Source organism: Leptosomus discolor, chromosome 8 (assembly GCF_034619465.1).
Source record: "Leptosomus discolor isolate bLepDis1 chromosome 8, bLepDis1.hap2, whole genome shotgun sequence".
NCBI classification, from domain to species: Eukaryota; Metazoa; Chordata; class Aves; order Leptosomiformes; family Leptosomidae; genus Leptosomus; species Leptosomus discolor.
The window spans coordinates 4,107,204-4,134,670 of record NC_141398.1 but is presented as its reverse complement, the minus strand read 5'-3'; the positions used below and the strand labels follow the sequence as shown (position 1 = coordinate 4,134,670).

Here is a 27,467-nt window from a genome sequence, read left to right as displayed (position 1 = left end):
TCAATAATCCAGTAATTTCATAACACATTAATACTCTCAGCAAAATACCTATATTTAAAGGACGTTAACCATCTTCAGATTACTTCTGCCTGTTTCAAAGCCTGCTACAATCCCTCCCAATTCTCCTCAGCCTCCTCCTCATACTACGAAAGCCCAGCTTTCTTCTTTTTGTGGTTCCGTAGATGACTTTTTGTCTTTAGAACAAAATCAAAACAACACACACAACACACATACCCCCAAGCATCTTCGGTATATTTCATTCAACAATTCTCTCCAACAGAGTATTGACAGTTTCATGTATTTTTAGGAAACATATGGTGGAGGATGTTCTCAATACGTCTTCGAGACGGATTGTTTAAAGGCTAATTGTTTTCAGCCAGTACTGACAGTCCCTCTCCTGCAAGTTTAAACCATTGTTTCTTGTGGCTTAGTTTGTGATATTATTAATGGTTTTAACAATTTTAAAACGTTAAAGGAGACATAAAATGACCTCAGCTTCCAAGCTAAATAAATGAGATGTCACCTCAACAAAGTGCACTGTCACACCATTATCTGTAGCATTTCTATTTTTTCTGCCTAGATGACTTGCTTCTGCCTTAGGATTTCCCCTTCTGTCTATTTAGTTATCCAAGCACTTCAGAACAGATAAGCCAAGCTCAGAACAGATAAGCCAAGTTGATGCTATCCAGAAAATAAGTGTATTGTATTTTCTACCAGACTTTCTCATAAATGTTCATGCGATTGCTCCCTAAAAGAGAAATCTCTGCAAGTTGACAAATAACCTTTGCAAATTATTATTCACTACTGTCAACGGAATCACTCCAAGATGATTTGCTTAATTATACATCATTTATATAATTTCTCCCATCAGTGCAACTGTATTGATTTTGAAACCAAGTATATAAAGTACAACAGTTTCATAAAACAAGTAACTTTATAAGCTCTAGCCTTATGACCCCTCCAAGGGTTAAGATGCTCCCCTAAGCAGGTACATAGTTTTGCAAGGCATCTTGGCTAGAAACTAGCAATTGGGCATTACCTTCACCTTCTAAAGAGAGCCTTTGTTCTGTCTGAGGGATTTAATGACGTGAAACAACTGCAACTGCTGCTTAATTTAAAGCTCTAATTTTCCCCTCTTAAGAAAAGTAATAATAACATATGAAGAAGTGTGATGGAGATGGAGAGAGATGAAAGTTATTTAGCATCTATCACTGGTAACATCTGCCAACTGTGAGTAAGCTCAGGGAAGCAAAATGACCCAGACCACAGCTATTACAATGAACAACTGCAGTTCCCGAGATCATCACTATTAGTTTCAACTTGCCAGGGGAATGAAAAGAAAGTCAGACCACAAAGGCATGCTTCAGTAATTTTCTGTTATTATGTACAGCTTCATTCACTGACTAGAGGAGAATTTCTGCACACTATCAACACATGAGAATAAGGGAAAATATTCTCAAATTCAGAATTTTAATGCCAACAGCAGAACTCAATGGCCTTAATGCTGATAGCAGAGTATGGATGAAAAGAGCCACAGAGCCTTTTCCCATCCTTTTGAAGGACGCGAAGTCATAAATTTTCCTTTAGATTAAGCACCCTGATGCTTAAAATTGAGAGCCCTCAGCATCTTCAGACCATATAGACTGCGGTGAGAACTGCAGCTGCTCGCATCATTCAGGATCTAAGTCTTTGGTCCCTTCCTCACTCATTCAGTTGCTTGAGAACTTACTTTTCCAGTGCCACAGCTATGTCCTGGAAGCCCTGTGCAGTGATGTTATTCTTGTCCCATATTACAGTTCTGAGAGGAGGCAGGGAGAGGAAAGATAAAAAAAAAAAAAAAAAAAAAGTTAAACAAGAACCACTGAATAAATCTGTACTGAAACTTTGCACAGTGAAATAACGCAGTGCTGGATGTTCAAAATCATATAGTGGGAGGCAACGTTTTATAAACCTGACTTTAGTTATATGCTAAAACCTTGAAATGTCAGAAGCAGGGACAAAGATACTACAAAATTCAGTTTCCCTTTCTACAAAGGGGGCCGCATACTAACTCCCATCACTAACGTAAAAACGTAACTTTTCTAAAATACAGTTAAAAGAAAGGTTTGGAGATAAAACTCCAGCTTTTTCCAGGAAGAGCACCAAAAATAAAGTTCAAATGTCTGCTTTTTGCAAGGCCACACTGAAAACCAAGAAAATTCCAGTAAGCGACCCATCTCTGTTCTGCACAGGCGACATGCCTACGGTTACAGAGAAAGGCATTTAAAAACATCATGCTGATTGGTGGTCAAAATTTGCAGGCTATTGTATATTCAACGCTGTACCAGCTCATCACACGGTTCCTACGATTCCACATGCAACACAACTAGCTGCCAACACAAGCCATGAGGTTAGGTGCAGGAATTGTAGCTCTTTTGAATACGCAATAGTGGTAAGAGCGATCCAGCCTTCCTCCTCCTCCTCCCCCAGCGCAGACCACTCAAGCAGACTGCCTGGCAATTCGCGAACACATGCTCAAAGATCTCATTAGTAGTCAGAAGAGACAGTCAAGCGGATAAATCTTGCTTGTGCAACAGCACTAGTTGTAGCTGTTCTTAAAAAAAAAAAGGCACAAACACAAAGATTTCTGGTGTTGGGGGGAAAAAAAAAAAAAGATAGATGGCAGGGGTTCACAGGTACTGACACCCTTCTGCTGTTGCGGAATTATCCCTTCGGTTTTTAGATGGGAAGACGGAGGGAAGGAAGAGAGATTCTACACCCACTCTGCAAAGATATGCTTAGGGTCAAATCTCGGATATTTTTGTCATTGGAAAGTGTGTTTGTATTTCTATCCGGATGTGACTTTCTAACATTTAAGCGGAGCCAGTCAGCATTGCATTATTCAGTTTGTAATCACACCACAGACTGTGGTGACATTATGTCAACTCTACCATTCAGTGTACTGTGAAAACATTGCCGTTTGCCATCCTGAAAGCTGTCAAGGCTTTATTTCTTCAGGTACTGCGGTCATTCCAGGTTAATACATTCCATAAACCTAAGCCAGCCCTCCAACGTTTTCTTGACGTTTTCATTTTGGGCACAGCAACACAAAGACCAGGATCCCTGCTTCAGCCAGGACTGTTCTGGGGAGTTTCTTCTCTTCCAGGGAACAAATGCTTGGAGACCAAGCACAAAGTGGTCTTTTCACACAGACAATACCCTGAGGAAGGCTCATCTGCACCGTCTGACAAGAGGAGCGAGGATTAGCTTTCCTGATGACGGTGACATATTTAGAGGTCCCCATCCAGATTCACGCTGATTGAAGGTTTCACTGTTTGCTGATCACATGCTGGATAGAAAAAAAAGCGATACTCTCACGCCATCGGTGCCAGCCATGTGCTAAAAAGCAGTGAAGCTGTCAGGAGGATGAAGTTGAAGAGGAGAGATGCCAAGGGCCATCAGCACTGTAGGCAGGGGAGAGGGGAAGGAGGGATGGTCCACGCTGCCACCCATTCCGAATTCCACATGCTCTTAGTTCTCCTACAAACTGACACTCCAGAAGACAAAGAAGAATTTACTTTAGTTTCCCACCCAAGTATCAGAACTTTCTCTGCTGGGAAGGCCTCCAGTAGAAAAGACAGAGCGGCTGAGCACTGGAACAGAGACACGTTCCCAGAGACACTGTGGAATCCCTGTACCTGGAGATCTTCAAAACCTGCCTGGACAAGGCCCTGAGCAACCTCACACAGCTTTAAAGTTGGCCCTGCTTGGGAAGGACATTGGATTAGATGACATGCAGAGCTCTATGACAAGGTCATTTTTTTTCTATGATTCTAGGAAATTTAGAGCGCTCTTGTTCCAACAAGAGGTCCTTCTGGTTTAATTTAGAAAATATAATTTTCTCCAGTTTCAGCTATGGAAATGTTTTTGCAGAGACAATTTGCTTCTCTCTGTTGTTTTTTTTTTTTGTTTGTTTGTTGTTGTTTGTTCGGTTTTGTTTTTAAGAAAAAAGGATGAGAATCTTTTGAAATGGCGACACTATAAAGTGGCTGTACCTGGAAGAGTTCTGAAGAGAAACAGCTTGAGAGTAAGCCAACAACTTCAGTATTATTAAGCCATTCTGTATTTTACTGCAAACATGTTTCCCTTACCTGAGCTTGGTGTTTATCTGCAGGGCTTTTGCCAGCATCTTTGCTCCCATATCTCCCATGGCATTTCCACTAATATCCACTTTTGTTAGAGAAGTATTGCTGCCCAAGGCATTAATAATGATGGTGACCTCAGTCTTCAGCTTGGAATCTGCGAGGGACAATGACTGCAGAGGCTGTGGAGCACAGAAAAGGCACTGATAACAGCAACCGGCAACGCGCTCGTTCCTCAAACATCAACCAAAAGAAGTTACGAGTTCCCCAAACTCTTGGAGACAGCAGTAAGCATCAAAGAGTGATTTCTGTGTTTGCTGCAGATCCCACAGCACGTGATAAACTGGGAGGCAACGACTTACAGCACAAGTGTCAAACACATACACACACACACTGATTAAGTTGCAACACCCTGAAAAAAACCAACATTTTTAAGTGACAGTGCCTCCAACCTCCCATGTCCTATTAAGTACAGAACACCTCCGAAAAGAGGTAAGACAGCAAGAACCAGCTTCCCAAGACAACCTCTGGTGTCCAGTGGGTTTTGCTTGACCAGCATGCTTCCCTGTCAGTGAGAAATAAAAATACCTAGCGCTCCCCTCCTCTCCCTCAGACTGAGAGCTTTATCCAAGGGCAAATTAGGATCTGAGACATTGTTAAAACAAAACCAATTTCTTAAAACTGTTTTATTATTGTTACTTCAACTTTAGGAGCGATTTTGTTAGGACCCCAACCCTAACTAGCTGTTGGGCATGGACATTTGGGAGGAAAGAGACGGAAAACTGTAGCAGGTCTGAAAATAAAACCAGTAAGAAGAGTGTCTATTAAATTGAGTAAGTCAATGGATATTAGTCACAGCGGTGTTCTGACACGTGTGATTGCAATACCTTTATGCAACCTTTTTTTATACAGACTATGTTAAGCTGAAACTGCTTTAGTGGGCTCCAGCAGGTCACACTCTAACCCTTAACAAAACCTCTTTTAAAAATGCCTGTATTCCCTCCTTTCTCTGTCTCAACACTCAGCAGCAGGAGCTCAAGAACTACAGTCTACGCCTTGCAGAGGTATTACAGCTGCCAAATTGTACTTTGTCTTTGCTGATGTACGAGAACTCCACCAAACATCTCCCTTGCTCAACTGTGAGTTCAGAGGAGTGTACTGTCACCACACACCCACTCAGGCATGTCCTGGAGGATGAATTTTAGGAGCCTAAAATCTCCAAACGGCCAGTATGGGAAAATCAACATCTTGTAAGGATGAACCATGGCTCCTATGTCAGATTAATATAATTAAACCAACTGAACTGGGCGCACCTTCCAGGGTCCAAGCCGCTTGCACGGTACCTGCTATACGTTGGGACTGTAGCCTCCAGACACCACTGGATTACAGTGACAACCAAACAGCTTGCAACAGTAAGAAATGCACTTATAAATGAGGAAAGGCACAAAAATTCAGAGGCACAGCAGGTTTATAATTAAAAAGTCTAACAGTAACATAAGCCACATGCTGGTTTTATTTTAAATGGAAGTTATTAAATTACTATGTTAATCCCCTTAATCTGTCTGTGTTTCCCCGTTTTATTACACTATGTACCCTAAAGAATATTAGCATCGCATTAGAATGGCATTTGGAGCTCTTGGCACAAGTTTGAGAAGACCTCCTGCGACGGGCCCGCGGAAAAGCAGCGCCGCGCAGCACTCGGGACAAGAAAGCACCAACGAGCCTTGAGAAAGTGAAGTTTCTTCTGTTTCTCAGGCGTCCCTTCAGAAAGGGTCACTCAAGTAACTCAGCTGGAAGTGCTCCCTCCCACACACCAGTTTTTCTAAATCTCAAACGTCCTCCCCGGAAAGGACTTCTCGTCTCTGGCGTGCCAGTACGCTGACAAAGCAGCCTAAGGCTGAAATTGCTTCTGCGCTGTGTTCTGCAAGGACTGACACCTATACAGCACTGCTACCACTTAAAAATACATATATAGCACAGTAAAGCACCTGCTCTATTAGCAGTTTCTTTGCAGAGGATGATGAACTAGTTTTCTTGCTCAGCTACCCTTTATCATTCACTCAACGAGCAAGAAGCAAAATCCTCTGGACTCACTAGGTGCCCCGAATGCAAACTACAATCAGACCGTAACTCTGTAGGATCAAACATACAGGCTGCTAAATCTTCATCAAATTATCTGACTATTACATTATAACAAACCAACCAACGAAAAACCCCACCAAAGCCAAGGCCCCCACAAACAGGGTCAACACCCTACCCAGCCTACAAACATTTACTTCTTTTAATGACTTCATAGTTTCAGCTGGATATTGAGAAACCAGAAGTCTGAGAAGCACTTCAATGTCCCTGCCACAGAAAAGAGATGCTTTGCCAATACAGTGGAGACGTCTTAGCACAATCTCATTAAGGAAGAGAAATTCTTAAAGTAAGGAATAGAATTAGAAAGTGTATGACTATTCATTGATTTTGTCATATTCCTGCTGGAAAACGTTTAAGAATTAAATCCAGATAATTTTGTTCTCCTACGAACAAAAAACCCTCAAAAGGCCAATTCTGCAACAAACCCTGAACTAAGAACTACAGATATTCAACGCTGTGGTAATTTTCTGCACCTATGCAGGCCTGACTACCGCTCTGACTAATGGTACATTGTACCTGCGGTGTAACTTCTATTTTTGCAAGAAGAAAAGAAATAGCACAGGTCTTCAGACACCTCCTGCAATACTAATAAGAATACATTATTATAGCCTGCACAGTACAGCACATACTTAAAAAAACCAAACCAAACCCCAAAACTGAGTATTACATTCTTGTCTATATTAAAACACTTGGGAAGTTTTGCTGTTTAGGTTACTACCACTGCCTTTAAATCGTGTAGAATTACATTTGTGCCTAGCTGTATTTTCACAGTCATAAACCCAAGCTGTTGATTGTTTGAATCATTTCACTCATGACTCATATTAACACAGCAACGGATCTATTTAAAGCGTGTATAAATACACAAAGAGGCATTTGGCAGATGACTATTTTAGATTAAAGCCTCTTGCTTCAGCTTTCCACGCAGATAATGCACAGTCCCCAAACTGCACCAGCAGCAGGCAATACCGACCAACCAGTATGCTCTGGGGAACGTCATACCCTGGTCTCTCCAGTTCTACCCTTACTTTTTAATGTCCTGTGGCAGTAAATGCCCAGTAACGGCAGAACAAGGAGCACCCCACTTAGGATTCAAAAAACAAATCAAAACAACTCGGAACTTCAAATAATTTTCTAAGCATTGTACTATCTCAAGGCAGAGTGAGGACCACCCGGCTATCTGCAACGCACGCTTTTCCCCTGGTGCTACAGAGATTACGTCCCCAACTCTTTAGCTGCTAGGAGATGCTTCAGGTTGATTTTGGCACCCGATGAAACAGAAACAAACAAGGCTCCTTCACTGAAGAGGATTAACAAGAGAAAAGAACATTGGGGAGAGAAGAGACAAGTTAACATCAACAGGATGACACACAGTATCCCAAAGGCTAAGGCATGACATGAAGGAGCGACAGTCATTTTAAGTTCCTAAACAAAATAACTTTTTAGTGGATTATTTCATCGTAACACTGAAAACAGGATGAGACTAGGGAGCGTGCCCTCAGGAAAGACACGGTGTCTAAGAATTACAGGAGCAAATCTGACCACTGGATTGTGGCAAAGGCAGAAAGTGGGACAATAGCTGACATTGCCTATGGGCTGAAAAGAAAAGGAGCACAAGAAGTTGAAGCTGATGATGCAAGGGAGGGAATGCTGTGAGAATGATACATCCAAAATTTAGCAGCTACATTTTCTCTGTCCTGGAAGCTTTGAAAACAGAAGGCAGGGAAGATAAACAGAAGGTTGTAACACTTCATAGAGACAATAAGGTGAAAGTTGGAATTTTTATCCCCGTGAATAGGTAATATGAACAGGATAGTCATATAAATAGAAAAAAAAACCCAACAGCAGGTTTGAGAAGACAGTGTGGGCACTGAAAGGATGCATAGAGGGTGTTGAAGAGGTGTTTTAGGATATGGCCTGAGTGGGAAGAAATGTTCACGTGCCACAGAGCAAAGGGATGAAGGAAATTGAGAAAAAACATACTAAAGTTCATCTGCTTGTGACTAATCTGGTTTGACATACCGGTCTTCAGGACAGCTGTGAAAGATTAAGCATGAGATACAGGGCAGGACAGACAAAAATATGCAAAGAGAAGGAGGAAGTGCTGCCTGATGAAATGATCCCACCCCTCTCAGCAGGGTATCGAGAGGAAAAGGGGAGAAGGGAAAGACAGCCCTGCACCGTTCCCTTCAGAGACAGAGTAGGAGGAGGTGGTCACACACCGCAGAATGAAAAGGCCAGTTTGGTACCAGAAGTAACACAGAGATCTACCAATACACGATGCTCCATCTGACTGGTGCCAACAAGGACTTACTGCTTTCAGTACAGGCGCTATCTCAATCCAATCAGCTCCACGCGCAGCACTTCGCTGTGCCACGCTGACCATCCCACGTTTTAAAGGAGAAGGTGAGGAGGTAGGCAAAGGATCAAGGAAAAACCAGTACCACCCATCCCAATTAAAAGGACAGAGAGAGGGGAGGGAACTAGTTTAACAAATCACTTCAAATACAACTAAGCAGTAAGAAAAGATGAACACAAAATATGAGTCTAATGACCTTGTATGGAAGGAGACATTGGAAACCCAGGTAAAAACTGCTCCACTGAGCTGCAGGGTGCAGACACAGATGGGAGGAGAAAATAAGAAAGCAGTTAGTGTGGAGACCATGAACTTGGAGGTGAGACAATAAAGACAACAGGAATAGCAGGTGTTTAGACAACTGAAGTCTTACAGCCAGCTATTTCTGGGGAATGAGAAAAGCAGAGCTTGCCTGTTACTTGTATGGGGAATGAAGGAGAAAGAAAGGACTAAGAACAGATGAATAAAGACTGACAAGTACGAGAGCAACAGAGCATCTTAAGATTCCCTGATAGCCAAAACTAGGATGCCAAGTAAGGCGAGAACACAAACCCAACCACAAATGGCTTTCAGAACGAAGAAAGAGGGTGAAAATGAAAAAAGTGGGCAAGGATCCCAGCAAGGCGCTCGGAAAGGGCTTTTATGAAATTGCTCCTGTGATTAATGTACTAGAACAGCATAGTGAACAGTTTATTTGCATCTTTGAAGGAGAAAGGAGTTCTGGGAGATCATTGCAGTCACTTTGCATTTTGTCAAGCAAAAATAACGTTAATACCCAAGAACAGCTATTAGGAAACAGTGAATTCTATTAATTAAAAAAAAAGTAAAATAAAAACGCTGTTATCGAAGGAGTATCACCACCCAGAGAACACTACCATTGCTATCTCCTACCAGGACACAAAAGTTTTGAAAACCTGTGCCTGCAGGGCTGTCTAATTTAAACCTAAAGCGACTAGGTTAAGCACACACAGCTATTTAGAATGAATATTTTTCAACAAGCACAGATCCTAAGAAACGTTTACCTACAGGCCACACATAATCCAAATTACTATTTGAAAAAAAAAAAAAACCACCAAACCCCAGAATGTTGGATGTGTCTGTGCAGGATCATGATCAAATCTTATGCAGCAAATTAACACAGTGAAGAAAACGATCAGAAATAGGCTATGAGGGTACAAATATACACACGATGATAGTAGGCAGAAGGATACTCACTGAATCCTCGTCTTGAATCATCTGAACTAAATTATCAAGTACTGGAGTGAGATTTCTGAGGGAAAAAAAGTTAGGAAGATGATGAAATCAGCAGCTTCTCCTCATCCATTCTCTTGTTCTTTAAAAGAATGAAAAGCCTTACTTGGATTTCATGTTGTTAAAGTTTTTGCCTAACGCCAAGTGTCTTATCGATCGGTTTTTACTAAGCCAGACTACAAGGGTTGAGAGGTCAGATTCTAGGCCTGTAAAGAATCAGATTAGATTAAGAATTAAAACACGTTTTCACAAAAGACCCAGGCAGGGTCCAATTATTCACACTATATCCATTCAAATTACTGTATCTGTGTACTAATTTCCAAGAGCTCTAGAAAGATTTCCGTTCTTCTACTTTTAAATCTTTTTCTCTTTTTTGCCTCTGTTTTTCTATGAGAATACATGCTTTCTTTAAAATGAGCCCTTTAAATCTCCATCTTAATCAGCCGTTGAAGGCACCTCTCAGAAACACAGCAGAGAAACGTCGACCCTTATCCATCGTCCCACCATCCAAGCACAGTTCCTTGTGCCGTCAGGCAGAGTTTAAAGTTCCTTTAAGAATTTTGAGACCACTCTAATTGCTCTTTAGGCTTAGTAGAGCTGTGTACCAACAAGGTCTGGAAGCCTTCAAGTACAAAAAGGCTAACGTAACGTAACATGAATAAAATGACCTGAAAAACAAGCCAAATTTTACTCTTCTCCTGGGTAAGAAAAATGACTTGCTGTCGTATTGTATCCGCAAACTAGTGGTGTATTTGAAGAGTCCACTAGTTAGATCACAATGACTGCTGATCCAGGTCTGCAGGGTAATTTAGATGTCAAATATCTTTATTTATTTATAACAACCAATCGTAATCAGGCTGAGCCAGCAGCTCCCTGAGCTTTCCACCTGCCAATCCATCCCACCTTTCTCGGCATTCAGCTGTACTGGGAACCTCTTTCTGAAATACCTCCTCATCTGGCGGTCAGAGGGGCAAACACAGGAGGTCCATTCTTCCATTCCACACATCTACAATTTGAGTTTGCAAGATGAGAAGCCAGCTGGTATTCCCAGCTAGGACGCACAGAGCCTCCAAAGCAGGAACAGTCCCAGACTTTTCCAAAGATTCAAACGGGCCTTCTCTGGCCTGAAGCTGGTTGACCATTTGCTCCAAATTTCCCTTTCTTGCTCCTCCAGCATCATGACCTCAGCTTCATTCTGCACCTGGTCTTTCCCTCTTTAATTTCTCCACACTTTCATTTCTCATTTAGCTTCTCATCCTCTTGTCCTTAAGCCCACTTTCCTCTAGACCTAATTTGACGCTTGCTGCCGTCAAGCCATTCCGCCGTGTTGCATTTATCTCAAACACCACAAACCTCTGAGGGTACAGTTAATCTATGAACATTTCTTACATACTGTATAGCAATAAGGGTTCTTGGTCTGAGACATTTCCATAACCAATATGGCCAATAATCATAACGCAAGAGTGACCGTCCTTGATGACACGGTGAGCTGAAAGAAAAAAGCGTTTCTCAGATTCTAGACTTGCATGACCCTCCACGCCTGTTCTGTGTACTTACCATTGTCTGAAATATCTAGGCTGGTGATATTGTGTATTTCTGCTATGCATCCTTCCAAGACTTGTGCACCTCCCGATCTCAACTAGAGACAAAACATGAGCCGTTTTTGCAAACTCGTTACGGTTTCAAGATCACACAGAAAAACAGTGGTAGGAGCTTTGTGAATACAGAAGGCCCTACCAGCAGCAAAACCAACAGCAACAGAAGAAGTTACAGACATCAACATGACAGCCTATGCACACACTCCTGCTATCCTCATCCTCCCCTCTCACTATTTGCATATAAATCAGAAAAAGGGCCTCTCTTTCTCTTAAAACTACTGCTCAGCAGTTAAATCAGGGCAAGATTTAAATGGTGCAGCATCCTGTAGCGCTCGGGCCAGGCAGCGACTGCAGGACTTTGGTGCGGGTTCTCTACACGAAAGGGCCAGGTCATTACCAACATCCAGTGAGGAAAAAAAAATACAAAAACCTTAGCCCTATATGGATGCAACAGTGCCACCCTCGAATTCCACTACAGTCAAGGCTTACAGTGAGCGTCGTCTTTCAGCTCTTAGCACAATGCTAAGGTGCACAGACCAAAGATGAGTACCAACTTACGAAAAGAAAGAAAAAAGAAAAAAAAAAAAAATCAATGAAATTATGCTTCCCTGTCGCTGAAAATAAAATTTAAATAACCCAATTGTAAAATGGCCACAAAAGACCATAAACAAGAGAAATTTACCTTATTCTTAATTTTAAAATAGGCATAAAAGAGAAAAACAGTAACAACAGCAAAAATGCCTTGCTCGAAAGTATCAATTATGACACTATTAATCTGAAATATTAGATGAATATAAAAGGAATGCCAGGATTTAATGAAAAAACAATGAAATGGCCCAGGGGAAAACATCATCGTTAAGAATCGAAGTTATTAAAACTTACACACTTATTTACTAATGCTACTGAATTAAACAACACAACATATTTTGTTTCCAAAGAAGCAAAAGCACTTTCCTGTTTCTTGCAGCTACGCAAACTATATAAAAGTGCATTTCACTTTATGAACATCCCCTAGAAAAAGACTTCAGCCAAAGAGGGGCAAAGTTCTACAGAATTTCTATTTTTGCATTTTCCATTTTCACTCTCCTTGCTTCAAAAATCCAGAAAGCTTTTTCAAAGATGAAACAGCCTTTTCACCTCCTGCGTGTAAAAAAGGAGTAATATTTTACTTAGCCGACTTACTTGGCTAAATATCCTGAATCAACCTGCTGCTACTTCTGTGAATAGTCTCTTTTACCCACGCTATAGTTAAGGAACCACAAATGCTTTCAGAAGTACTTCTCAATAAAGACTCGATTTGGCACTTTTTAGAAAGTTTGAGATACGTGGTTGGTTAACAAGCAGCTCAACAACTTGGCTCGAGCATTTAAAGAACAGTGGTGGTCAAAGACAACATCTGAATCGTAAGTCACATCTGGAAGTGTATGAAATACAAAATGTAAGGCACCTTTCCCGTCCTACATAAACTAAAACCTACCTACCCTTCGCCCTACCCTCCCAAGAAACGGTCAGATTAAAGCCTGGTTTGGGGCCAGAAGTGGTGCAATTTTAACCCCACTCTGGTTTCGTAAGAGCATTTGTAGCATTTGCTGTACGAATGCCAAAATCATTCACTTTCTCTCTGTGCTGCTCTCCCAGCGTGGCCCACCACAGGAGAACCATTTGACACAGGGTGTCACATCTATTATTGCAGAATCTACGGAACTGGCAGATTACACATGTTCTTGGATTGGTTGTTGGTATGGTAAAACTTCCATCCACTACAATTATACTCACAATCGAATCCAAGCGCTTATGCTATAAACACTTTGAGGGTTGAAGAGGAGAATTTTTCAGGAGCAGCTTTCACTCTTGATAACTCTGATAACTCTATATTCAAAAACTTAAATACACAAACATTTCATGTGCACAAATGGTGATATCTATTTAATCTGAGGGTGATGAAAACGACTTTTAGGATCAAAATTTACTGCAACTGTATTAAAATAACATATATCTATACATTGAAAAAAAGCAGAGATTAATTGAAGGGTTATTTGTCAACATGGACTGTGATACTGAAAACAAACCCAACCCTCTGCAACATCTCCTATACGACATACTTCTGAGGCTATAAATACAAGCCCTTATTCACAAAAGGAAGAACAACCCTTCAGCAATTAAAAACGCCAAGCGTGTTCAAAGCTATGAGGTACCAACATGGGAAGGGCAAACAAAGCTGCTTACTGATTGAACAATTAAGGTAAAGCATGGAGGGTACTTACACAGTGACCAAGCTAAGGGAAGCAGAAGGGAAAAGAGTGAAACACATCAGTGCTGAGCAGGTAGAAAGAAAAATGTAATTTTCATTGTGAAAATAATAATAAAAAAAACCCCAACCAAAGAAGCGATATAAAATGATTAAGCTTGGAGTTAATATACCAGAAAATTATGGGAGCAAATGAAAAGTGGTGGGAGAAGGAAGGAACAGAGAGATTTATCCTTCCGTAGTTGAGTATGGCTTGCCTGATGCAGGAAAGAGGAGGGCAAAGCTGAACCCTCAAGCTTTCTAGCCTCCCAACAGCGTGCACTTGCAGGAACTGGGAGTAGAGCAGGTCACCGGCTCCGAGCTTCCCGTGGCTGTCTCTGGGTGCAGCGGAGCCTCCCCAGCACACGGAGGGTCAGGGGGAGGCGGAGGAGCAGGACCCTGCGGTGCTGGGCCCCCTGAGAGTACTCCCAGCTCCTGGCACACCAACTCCCCTCCTGGTGGAAGCATAACTTCTTCTTCCCAAAGCACGTGAGAATGGATAAAGCTCAGCGACGTGAAAAAATGGTAAGGGAAGGATCTAAGGAAGCGCTGTCAGTTTGGAGGGACCAGCCACGGGAACGCAACACCGCGAGCTGGGTGTGATCCCCTGGCCTTTCTGTCAGGAGTCAGCCACGGCCCCACGTGCTTTGGTGTCCCACACAGCTCATCGCCCCTCGAAGGGCTCCTCCTCATCCCATCCTGGGGGTTATTTAATGGCAGGATAACGCTTCCACTCCTGCCAGCCCTCGCTGATTTACATGCTAATTTATACTCTCATTACTTATGTTTGTATTTCACTGATTTCTTCTTTTAAGGTTATGATTACAGGACTTCATTGTTGTTACTTTAATTGCTCCTCCCTTTTCCTTCCTCCCTCTGAAAGAAAAATAATCGCCCGCCTGATCTCTCTACTCAGAAGTCAGGAGCACACGTACTTGACTTGAAAGCTTTTCTATTTGGAATTTACATGTAGTGCACTTCCAAGTAATACCATTTTTTAAAAAGTATAAAATACCAAAACAAACTATGAAATGCATTCACGATGATTTGGGGGTTTATTCATAAGAATTCCAAAAGCAATCGACCACAAACCTAAGGCAAGGATTACTGCACCTCAACATGTTCATCAAAGTGCATGTCTTCTGCTTAAAGGGAAACCATTGCATCTCAAAGGCACTTCCAGAACAGTTAATACTCTGGTGATGGACTCAGAAAGCTCTGCCTAACCAGTGAGAGGCTTTCTTTGCAGCTTAAAAAGGAAAAGGTGGCTGCTCAGCTAGAGAAAGCCTGAGCCTAAGCTCATTCATGTTGGTTTTGGCAAGAGGCCACAAGGTTTTCTATGTAACTTTGCCTCACTGGCTCCCCAGGGCCATGGCTGATCTTTTGTCATAAGCTGCAGCCACACAGGCATCACCCTGCAAGAGTGTGGACAATCCTGAGAAACAAAGTGCACAGGAAAAGCACAGAGAAGCAAGAAGAGGCAAGGTAAAGCAAATCAAGCTGCCACAATTGGTTTTATTCAGTCTTTTGATATTTAAAGCCATTTGCACAGCATCTCTTAAGTTAATGGCACGCTTCAATCAACTTTTACCAAAGCTCCCTATTGGCCTGAATTGATTAATTGTTTAGGAAAGCAGAATTTCTCCCAAGGTTAAAAAGCAAACCTGCAGAAGAGGAAGCATCTCTCTCCGATTCTGAAGGAAGACAATCAAACCACAGACACGCCTTCAGGGCACGCCGCTTCCTTCGACCCATTCAAATTTGGGCCCCTTGGAAACCCCTGCTGCAGGGTCCCGTGTAATCCCAGCACCGGAGAGCAGAAGCTGCCAAGCAGCAAAGAGCACAGCTGGCTCAGCATCTGGAACAGCTACGCTGCAAGGAGGGTTTTCCCAATCCTGTGCTGCAGGTGCTTTGAACCTCTGTGCTCACGATTTAGGATGCTGTAACACACAGCAGCTGATTTTTACCATAACTGCTTCTCCAAGTTCTCCCTTTCCCACAACTTTTGACTACAGAAGAAGAATATCTCGCCCAGTGGATTTCGGGGGAACTCTTAATTCCACGTCATTGTATCTGTTGAACACATCCTGATAAATATTCCTTACCTCACAGCTACTGAGATCTAAAGACACCTCCTTCAGATTGTGATTGCAAGCCAGGCCTAATAAAAGCGCTCTGAAAAAGATCAATTTTAGAACCATTTAAAAAAAAAAAAAAAAAGAAAAAGGCAGCTTTACATCATCAGCATCTCAGCAATCACAGGTTAACACACCTATAATGCAAAGAACCATTTCAAAACAGAATCACACCAGCTGAGCAGTTATTTCTTAAATGACAATGGCAGCAAAAACCTGCCACCCTTAGAGCACTCCAGCAGCTTCAGAAACCACAGGCACGCAAGGCTAATAAAGAAACCATAAAGCTACTCCATCGACATCCAATAACGTCCATCAGAGATTAATTTTCTTCAACGTTTGCTTTCCAAGAGCATCAAACGATTACAGAAGTGTTCTGTTGTACAAAACCAAAAAAATTGGGGTTTTAATCTATGCAAGATGCAGTGCAGCCAGCCTTTTCAGCCAGGCACAGTGCCTGTAACACTCAAACACTGGATCGTGTTCAACTATCACACAGTTCTCCACTTCTGCAACCCCATAAATATTTACAAATCTCAAAATTATATTCCCAGACAGTGGCACCCTTTGTCTTTAGGCAGAAAAGCAGGCAAGTGTAGCAACGACTGATTCTGATTTTCACAAATCCACCTTTAAAGCCTTACAGAAGTTTGCTTCCACTTACAAAAGTTAGTGTTAGTATCACATTTGTATTAATGCTGTCAAACCAGAAAGCACAACAGTACGTGTCTTACAGAAGGAGCAAACACAATCTGTGTATACCTTCTAGCATCTTTAGAATAGATGCTGCTTCGAATCCGTAGTGGAACAGAGAAACAGAAGGACTTCCTTCCCAAACTGCATGGCAGCCAAAAGCAAGCTAACAGCATCCAAACTACAGATGCATGGAGATAAAATCCAACCCGTTTTGCTGAGCCATTTGCCTACACACTTGCTACGCACGTGGCGTGTAAACACCGCACAGGAGGGGGTTTTTTCATTTAAACCTACTTATATCTAACCTGCAGGTATAAATGTTAATCAGACCTTTGCTGTTAACAAAGGCGAGTATCTTGTGCTTGCTTTCCTCTTAAGCTATTAATGTACAGACTTTGACAAAAACGTGAAAGCTCCGCAACGGTTTTTACAAGTTTTAAGATGGGCCTTGCCTATACTTCCTTCCCAAACGGGCCTTTATTCAAAGTTAGTCTGGCCGATGGTAACTTTGCAAAGAACTTGCTAAACATTTCGAGGTAAGGTAAAAAATACAGTGCAACCATTAAAAAGGCAGCTTAAAAAAGAGACACAGTGCCGCTTCAAATGTACTCTCTTCACAAGAGGAAAAAAGGGTTGGGTTTCTTCCTAACCCCTTTCCTAGAAACTCATCCTAAGAAAATCTGATGATTTCTCAATTCTTTTGTCGTGAAAAATCACCAGCATTCCAAGGCACTGAAGGCAGACATGTTATAATTATCCTTAGCCAGTATGTTTGAATCACACACATGGCAATACGTGGAAAGGTCTTGTCAACGGCGCTAGCAGCAGAATGCAAGAATTGGCCTTGTAATTAGCATTCGCATGAGCAGCATATCAGAAACTTGTCTTGTTGTAGCACTGACGGATCAAAATACAACTTTTGGCAATGTCTGCAAATGAACAAAACCGCCAACGTGCACTTAAACAAGGAAAAGAGTATAAACTGCTTCGCTCAGTTAAGAAAAGAAGAAAAAAAAGAGCGAGCTGCAATGGAACATTAACTATATTAACTGTGTACAAGGACTAAAGCATCCTTTCCCCACCCACTACGCAGCATCCTCACAGTAGACCTTTATTAGCAAACCTGTTCCCTAAAACACTTGACTTCTTAGGTCCATCACTGTACAAGCCAGTTCATCTCCTTTGCTGACTGCACTGATTAACCAGTATCTTTAACTCGCTGCGTTAGCAAATGCGACTAAACACACCACGACTGTTGGTCTAAAGGAAGTTGATAAGAAAGAAATCAAATAATAATTAAACAGGAGAATTTGGGACTCAGGGTGTCAGGCACCTCCTGCATTTTATCTATATTTTTCTCTGTAGGCAGGCTTGATCTTGAATCACACCTCCAACTCAGTGACCCCTGGTTCATGGACACAAACCAGGGACTCCTCCTTCGTCACAGGACCATTCCAAGGCCCACGTTGTCAAAAGCTTATTGGCACGTGCTGATGAAAGATGCCAGAGAAGTACTATTATCCTACACTATATGATTTTTATTTTTCCCTCTAGAAATCATCCCTCATGTGCTACTGCAATCTTGGCAATGACAAATAAAACTGGCTGAAAAAAGCTGTTTCCACCTTCCTGTCTAACAAATCCTACGATCTTGATTGCTCTGTAGAAGTTTTGTAATTTCTTACAGTTAAGCCCAAAAGGCTAAGTAGCTGCCCCAGGATATGGCACATCCTCAGTCCTTTTAACACCAGAGTAACTTCCACAGGACGGTTTTGAAGTGTATCAGCCAAGCCACAGAGGGTTTGAGAGGGAAGGCAAGGGTACTGCAGATCGTAGCTCGGACTAAAGAAAATTGTGAAATACACTCAGCTCAGACTAAAGAAAAAAACTCAGCTCAGAGAAAAAGCACCTCAAGGAAACTACCAAAAAATACTAAGAGCTCTGTTCTGCCTCCTCGGCAGAGGTGAACCCTGCCACCCGAAGAAAACCAAAAGAAGCCCATGCCAGAATGCCAGCCAGCTGAGAATGGCATGGACACTCCGCAACCACCCGTGTCCAGCCGGACTTCGGGCAGCCGCTCCTTTCTGGAGCTCTCTGTGCCGGCAAAGGAGGTTTCTGCTCTCAGCTCGTCCTACGCTGCCCATCGCTGCCTCTTTACTGCCACCAACACCAGTCAGGCGAGTAACTCCCTCTAACCCAATCCAGTTACATTGAGCCAGATTAGTTTAAACGTTGTCCACGGAGTAGGTTTTTGGTAAAACAGGTCATTTTGGCTGAAAAGGACGAGGAAGATCTCGTTTGCTGCACAACTGGCAGCTCAAGGGGTCACAAGTATTTGGGATAAATTAATACAGTAACGTCTTCCATGAGCACAACTGTAGAGCACTCACCTGCCAAAACTCCTCACACCCCAGGAGACACTCAACATGCCAAGGAGAAGAGCTAAATATGAACCTTAGTGTTTGGGGCTTCTCACCTTTCCTAATCTGTGTAAGAAATTATTCAATACCTCACAGCATTTTTTTTTTTCCTGTAGCACTGATAAGATTGTCTTGTGTATTAGTCACAGACATCCTCCATTCTTCCTGCTGCATTAAACATAGCTCTGCTGCCCTCCACCACAGAATCAATAGCCCTAAATTAATTGGAATCAACCAATGTGTTTCTCAGTCATCACCTTCTGTTTGAAAACACATCCGTACCATACCTTCCTAACCCTAGCAAAGTCGAAGCAAGCCAGCAACCAAGAGCATCCCACAGAACAGAGTGAAAGGCCAGAGCTAAAATGACAGAATCCTGCAGCTGAATATCGATTTCAATCCAGCGCATCTTACTTAAGGACCTTATTGTTCTGCCCTCTCCAGTGTCCAACTGCATTAAGAAAAAATATCCCAGAACAATGGACGTTACTCCTTCCTGCGTGGCACTTTTCTCTCCCTTAGCTTCCCCCAGCTTGTACCAAAAGCCTTCTATCCAGTACTCACTAACTTTATAGTCCACATCTCTGATTTTTGCCACTGACTCCTCTTCACGAGGTATTCCCTTGCTGAGCTACCGCCCACTTCCCTTCCCTCTCCTCCCTCAGGAGGCAGCTCCCAACCACACAAGAATACATACATACATACACATACATATCTGTAGCTGTGTCCAGATTAGGATTTTGGAGGCGTGTTCCCTGAAATGGTTAGTGAACATGTCTAGCTGTCTACTCGGGATAGTGTTATGTATGTTTTAATGCCTATTAGCCAGCAAGCTGCCACGCTGGAACGAACACTGTCTTTAATTTAGCCCAACAAACATGAGGATTCTGCCAGAATCACAGAATGACCTATCTAGACTAGACCTATCTTGGCTTTAAAACACACCTTTACATTTTGTGTGGAAAATGCACCACAGCTCAAAACTGCACGTGTCACACGAAGGGTGACACAGATCTCCCTCAGCCTGCGTTAGGCTGGAAGAGGAGTTTCTCCCCAGCACCCAATCCACCTCACCAGAACCTGTTAGCCACAGGGCGGGTGACACACAGCAAAGAGACACGTTACGCTTCACGTTCCTAGACGTTGCTGCCATCGTCTCGCCCCCCAAAAGGAGGGCATAGCTCTGTGCAATAGGTCTCTCCTCCCAAGCGTTGCAATAGGTTCAGTTTTGTAATGGCTGCTGCAATACCGCAGCCCCAAAGGAACAGCACTCACACAAGTACATAATCCCATCTTAGTGTGAAGCAAACAGTTTTGTTCATAAGCCACAAAGTAAGAAATGTATCACAAAAAAAATGTTGATGGAAGCTAAAACCAGCTATGACATTGCCACAGAACAAAATACGATTAATAGCCTTAACTGTGAGATGGAAACAACATTTCTTGAACGTGTGATCACTATGAAACTCACTCTTGCAATATCAGTAATGTACAATGAAAAGAAAAAGAACAAGCAAAATCTCTTCCCCTTCCTTTTTAATATGAGGCACTCGCATAGCAACAATGCAAAGTAGGTTTTAGGCAACAGGAGAAAATGAAATGAAATTCTTACTTTAGAGGCTCAGGAGGGAGTTTAGTTCCCGAAAGATTAATCTGCATCAAAGCAAGTGAGCTGCTGAAAAACTGTTTGAAGGAGGGAGGGACTTCTTTTCCTTTTCTGTAAGGAAACAAATTTATTCAGAAGTAGCATCTAGACACTCCTCATTCCAATAAACAGTGTACATAAGCCGTCAGAACCGTAATGCTCTTTTACATGTTTAATTTGCTCTACCTTCAACAGCTCTGCAATCAGTGGCTCTCAATTAGCTTAGAAATATAATGTCATCAAAATGTTGATCCAACAAACCAACCTCAGCATTGCACTGCTGCGCAGAAGACGTTACTATCCAGCCTCTGCCTGGTGAACTACAAGGAATGATCGCTTCGGTCTCGTTAACAGTGAACGTACTTATACCTTATGAGCAGGAGGTGAAACAGGACATTACAAAAACCCTGAAATTGCCTTTTCACCACTAGAAATAATTACTCAGTGCTGGGAGGAGCTTACCCCCAATTAGGTATCATCTCCGATACGGACCCAAGACACTCATTGGGAGGGAATGGAAGCTAACGTTAACATTTCCTACAGTGCGAGTATCCTACAAAGTCAGTGTCCAGCCTCAAAGACTTGCAAAGGCACTTCCTCCCAGAACAGGACAAAAAAAGAAAAAAAAAAAAAAAAAAAAAAGGCATTTATAACCATCACCAAATCCTAAAAAATACAAACTTTAAAAAACAAATAAAGAGGAATCAAGTCAGTCAGACTTCAAAGCCTGATGTCATGCCTCTTCGAGACAAAAGATATATATAGACTTTCCACTGCATCAGTATCACACAAAACGTATTAGACAAGGTAGCTTATTTTACAGTCATCTAGCAGAGATTGGAAAGGGAAAGAAAATATTTTGCTTGGAATAAATAATACCTATTTCACAGAGCACTAAGACTCCTAAGTTATAAAAGTCTTAGATTCCCTCTTAAAAAGAAAAAGTGCAACACGAGAGCAAGAAATTCTAAACAAAAGTATTGCAGGTGTTGAGAGTAATGACATTTAAACCGTACCTGTGAGAAAAGAGAGTCCTAGAGAGGCTAAGGACAGCTAGATGCCGAAGACATCCACGAAGGAGGGCTCCACACACCTGGTTTAAAACAAAGAAGATTGATTTTACTTCGTATTAACCCAGAAAAGTACCTAGGGATAGAAGGCGGGGAATATTTCCTCGGCATTTGAATCTCCATAAAAACCCATCTTTACCATATCTAGCGCGCACTCCGTGTTGGATAAATCCAGATGAACAAGGGCATTTGGCTGGGCCAAAAAATTGTACAGGCTCTACAATTAATGGAGAGAAAAAAGAAGAATTATCCATGTTAATTTTGATATTTATGACACCAATTACTGTTTGCTAGTTCTCATTACATTTTAGGCTTTTATTATAAAATTGCACTACAAGAGCTGTGTCTGAAACTTTGCTTCACCTAACCTATACACCCGTTTTACTTTTGAAGGCTACCATTTTTTTAAATAACGGGAAAAATGGTGCTCAGACTACACTGACCCAACATTACTCTTAATGCACAGGTCTTCAGTTACCTTGCAGTTCACTTTCACAGCAAATTATAATTAATTTAGTTAGAAATACTTTGGAACATCACTCAGATCGCTGTTAAATTTGAGAAAGGCTAATTGGTTTGTCAGTTTAAGCCAGCCCCTTTAAGCATGAGGGAAGCAACTACTTGGCTTCCTGAAGCCCATTGTTATTTCTTAATATCGGCAGCGCATTAAAGTTTTAAGGGAGAAGACAAAACAGGTAACAAGGTTTTAATATTGCTGTCACTACTGCACAGGATATGTCACGTAAAGGTTAGTGTATGTAAAGCTCCTTACCATACACCATTTTATTTTGGGCCTTTTTTATAGTCTCAGAGAACAACATAGAAAGATAAAAGTATGACCCAATTCATAGAAATGTGGAACGCTCAACTCCACATGAAATCCAGCCAAACAGAGCACGTTCAACATTTCTGAAATAGATCCATCTCTCTCAAAATTAGGTCGTTTAGCCCCGATACCTACAGGGCAAGAAAGGTCCCAGCTTTAAAAATCCCTATGCTTTGCTAGGGTTTATTTTAATGGCTAAATAACAGGATTTCCTCACTCCTGTTGGAAAACTGTTCCACAGATGAAGAGATCTCAGTATTAATAACCTTTTTCTTTGAACCATCTCTCTCTCTCTGACAGCCTAAGAAAAGCCCCACTTTTTGTATTTATGACCCTTAAAATACTGTAAGTAGACATCACATTTCTTTAAGCATTGCCTATCAAAGTGGTACCTTTCATTTTACTTTTTGTTTTTACATTATTTGCTATGTTATTCTCTCAAAGAGTAATTCACTGTGTGTCTTAATTTACATTTAACTATGTCTATGTCTGCTACCAAAATCCTCTTGTCCCACTGAAACTTTCACCTGTCTGAAAAGCCTGGTTCTTTGAATGTGCTGATGAATCTGAAATTAGTAAATTTGTGAAAAAGTCAGATTCATGTCTGACTGCACTTTAAATTCAGATTGGGTGACTCTGCTGTTGCGTATTTTAGATACTCAATACTTAAAGAATTTGAAACCTGACACTTACATGCACACGACTTTTGACGTGAGAGAGAAACACGGATGTAACAGTCAAAAAGTGAGCACATACAAATTGAGAACTAAGTGGATTTTGTTATGGAGAAAATCGAGCTGCACCTCTATGGCAACTGATAAACTGAACAAAGGAATTTAAAAAATAATTACTTTCTTCAAAGAATTACAAGCTTCAACAGCGCGTGTCAAGGAGGTGCACAGACTTATTTATGCAAACAAAACCACTGAAAAGCAGAAATTAAGTCTTTCCAAGCCCAAAGAAATAATTTTCTTCCAATGAAAAATCTGTAAAACACTTAAAACTAAAAAGAAGATGGTTTTTAAGCATGTTTTGGTCACTTTCAAAAGAACTCGGGGAGCTTGGTTAAGTCCACTTGTGGCTTTCTCATTTACCAAGGACAAGATATAAATATACAAGGACACGACCTAAAATTATGTGGATTTGTTTAATCACGTGGGGCAACTTACCTCTCTGCCTACACATTGCAGAGGAGATACCAAAATGTTATTTTCTGTCCCTACTAGAACCGTACCGAAATGAAGGCAAAAAAGGATCTAAACGAAACGGCTCTTCTCTTAACAACGAACTAAAACATCCACTCATTCACCCCCCAAACGAGAAGGAGGCGCTTACGGAGAGATCATCGCCGCGGAGCGCGTTCCCTGAGAGGTCGAGATAGACGAGCGTGTTGGCGATCAGCGCGTTGGCACTCAGCGACTGGGAAAGGCTGTTCACCCCTGCCAAAAGAAAGCCAGTACTCGACTGACGCGGACTCTGGACAAAACCCAGACCCCTGCAAGGGCACGATTTCAGCGAACACACACACACACAGACAGACAAACGTCCAGTGACCTCCTGTTGCCAGCACTGCACCGCAGCAGAGGACCACGGATCACCGGGCAGACAGGAGACCCTTCCCTGCCACGGCATGCCTGGTTTTGCCTGGACCGTGCTGCTCCACCAGCCGCCCTGATGGAGCCACGGTGTGTTACAGGTCCCAGATGCAGGATGAAGTCTTTTTGCCAAGCCTACGGTGGCTTTAACAGTGCAATCCCATTTGGAAACGGATTTTTAAAACAGCGTTTACTCCATAATGTTAAGGCAGTGTTTTCCTGCAAACAATCATATTTAGATAAAAGCATCTGTGGAAGTAGATGAAAGGATCTGTGGAAGACCAAGTACATTAGCAATTATAATTGCCAGAACTTCAAAAGCACTGACGAGACTTAGGAAATAAAAATATTTCAATTAACGTATTTGCCTGTAATTTCAGAAGAATAGTTAGTTAATTAAAATATCAAGAGATGCAGAAAGACTCTCAGTTCCTGATCAGAAGAAATACATATTTTTCACATTAAACTTAAAAAGCTCACATTGGGAACAAACCAGTCAGAGCTTTCTTCCTCCAAAATTCCTCAGCTTTTCCAAAACCAAATTAGGACGTGGCTACTTCTAACTCCTTCAAATCTAACTTTCATCTGAGGGCTCTGTAGCTTATCACCAAGTTCTTAATTTATTGTAGATGGCTACTGCTGCCTTTCAAGCGCCACATGCGTGTGTTTCTTCATACAAAAGCATCACCGTGCCCTTTAGTAGAGCAGCTCTTCTGTAAGTGCCTGGCCAAAGCTCTGGAGCAGGCAGGTGTTTTGATCTACGACACAATGTCGGGCAATTCCTCAAAGGCACTGAAAGTGAAAATGGACTGGCATTCCATGGACGGAACACGCTCATTCTTCACTTAAAAACTATTACGAAATGGATTTACCGGTGAGGATGTGGAGGAAGCGGCAAGCAAGCCACTGGAGACCAACAAAAAACCCCACGTCAGCGCCCTAGTTTTCCAAGATTCAAAATATTACAAAAGCCTCCCACGTTAGCAGCGCGGTGCCTGGCTTCAGGAGGCTTTTGGTGCTGAAGGGGATCGAAGCACGGTGACATCTTTGCCAAGTCTCAAAACTTTTCCGTCTGCTGTAATTTTTCTTTTACCTTAACATCGCACTGTTGACTCCCCACCCTCTCTATAAAGGTAGACTACAAACCAATACTTTTTTGGAACTTTAAAAGATCTAAAAGCTCTATTTACCCACTAGAGCTTACAGCTCTGATTCACTTCAGTGAGCCTCCTCAACAGCACTTGTAAGCCACAACAAGAAGCAGAAATGAACGTAACGGACTGTCAACGACAACTTAGCATATACAATGAAGAACCAATTCTGGGACTCCAGGAGCAGGTTCTGAGGCTGGGGGAGAAGAAAAGCTATCAAATAGGCCGTAACGTTGCTGGTTGTTTCCTGTTTAAAAAGGGCCAACTGCTCGAAGGCAGCCACTTCAGTGAAGACAAACAATGTGAATGAAAGATTTTTTTTTTAATTAGCCGTTGGCTGGGGCTCAGAAAAGCAAGCCCTGTCTTTGAATGAGTATGCTAGAATTTTTCCATTTAATCAGAATCTTCAAATCAATAAATTTCTGTTTGAACTTCACCCACCTCATGCTATACCCTAACAGTAATCTCACTTTCATTCGCAGACAATCTTTCACGCTCTTTTACCGCTCTCAGGAGGCTCAGAGTGTTAATAGCTCTCAGGAACTTTGAGATACAATATTTGAGGAAAGATCAGCTGGGAAGTTACCACCTGAACTTCACTTCTCAATCTTAGAAACTTATCTCAAATACAAAGCGCTTTTTAAATAAGGTCAAAACCAGCGAGGGATTGTACAGAATTTCTGAAACTGAAAAGCTCAAAATAAAATAAAAAAAAAGAAAAAGAAAGGCTGGGGAAAAAATCCACGCACCTTGGAGCCCACTGAATCCAAGACCCAAGGTCTTCTTTAGACTTTCCCCACAGAAAATGCTACAAGTTCAAAATTAGCCTCCCAAGTTAAAACCAATTCAGTAGTCTCTTCTTAAGGTAAACTGGCTAAGACAGACAGCTTTCAGACAACAGAAGAGGTGAAGCTGTGTTTCTTCAGGTCCAGAGGGTTATAAGAATACCAACTTTAAGACACATACTTTCTTAAGGGATACTGAGGAGCTGCCGTGGGACAATATTCATGGTGACAAGTTACTCTCTGGAGAGCAGTTATCGCAATGCAGTCTGGACTAGGATTCACATGAGGTCAGTATCAGACATACTGAAAAATATTTTCAGCCTTTGTTAAAGGATCGTCTTCAAAAAGTGTGTTAAAAATCTTCCAAATTCTTTTCATAACCTCAGAATTCACTTTTACTGACAAAAGTTTTGCGGATCGAGCTGGCATTTATTCCTTACGAAGGTGGAAGCATAGCTAGAGTGTTCTCTTGACTCAACGATCACAAGCACTTGCTGAAATCATTCAGATCACATGAACAAAAGCACAGGATGAATGAACATACCAGAATTTCTGGTGCATGAATTTCTGATTTCAAGAGCATATGCAAGGTTAGTCAAGACTCTTAATCAATCGTGTGTCACCAAAAACGGAGTTAGCAGTGGAAAGAAAACAACCCCAGAGTTTAATAAAGACTTTTAAATGAAAATTGTGATTGAATAAACTCAGTTTAGGGTTTATACTATTTACTTAAGCATAACAAGAGCTACAGACACTCACAAAACCAACCAAAAAACCCCTTTCCCCCCACCCATATTCCCCCAGGTCAACCCTTAAAGCTTAGGAGAACACAGAATCTGCACTTCACGGAGCAATAATTAAAAGGATAAAAGAGCATGGCTCCTATCCGTTATCAGCTAATGTCCTTCATACACTGTAATTCACTCATCTTTTCCAGGTCATCAGCATCTGTGAAAAAGCTGCAATAATTTCAGTGCATTTTTTCTATTTTTAACACTCATGTTCTCTACAGGAGACCCTGGGTTTGTGCCGTCTGTTTAAGAGGTCGCTGCATCTGTTATTTGTAAAACAGCAATGCAAAGAACCCTGAAAGCTTCTGACTTGTGTTTCAGCGCTGTTATGGCTTTTAAAATAGACATACATTTCAATTACGATATCAAATTGGAAATTTGTAAATTTTAAAATGAAGAATTCTTTACTCAGAGCAAACCACTTACCAGCCATTGGCACAACACTTGGTTTCACAAAATAATTGCGTGCAAAACATGGAAAATTCCTTACACATTTTTGCTTCAGACATCTTTTCGAAGCATATATGAAACGTATCATTTATGCCAATTCTAAATTCAATCTTTCTTTAAGATACAGGTTCAACCCCAAAGCTTACAGAAGCAA

General features: G+C 41.7%; 1 protein-coding gene across 1 annotated transcript in view; it reads right to left on the bottom strand.

The window, feature by feature from the left end:
• CARMIL1 (capping protein regulator and myosin 1 linker 1) overlaps positions 1-27,467 on the bottom strand; it is a 190,579-nt gene that overhangs the window by 59,285 nt on the left and 103,827 nt on the right. The window contains exons 13-22 of the mRNA XM_086469109.1: positions 23,877-23,980; positions 21,855-21,932; positions 21,662-21,738; positions 20,613-20,717; positions 15,855-15,924; positions 11,422-11,503; positions 9,971-10,070; positions 9,829-9,883; positions 4,131-4,303; positions 1,730-1,798 (exon numbers count right to left, since the gene is read on the bottom strand). Of these exons, the coding sequence (XP_086325235.1) occupies positions 1,730-1,798; positions 4,131-4,303; positions 9,829-9,883; positions 9,971-10,070; positions 11,422-11,503; positions 15,855-15,924; positions 20,613-20,717; positions 21,662-21,738; positions 21,855-21,932; positions 23,877-23,980 (913 nt within the window). The remainder of the gene's footprint in view (positions 1-1,729; positions 1,799-4,130; positions 4,304-9,828; positions 9,884-9,970; positions 10,071-11,421; positions 11,504-15,854; positions 15,925-20,612; positions 20,718-21,661; positions 21,739-21,854; positions 21,933-23,876; positions 23,981-27,467) is intronic.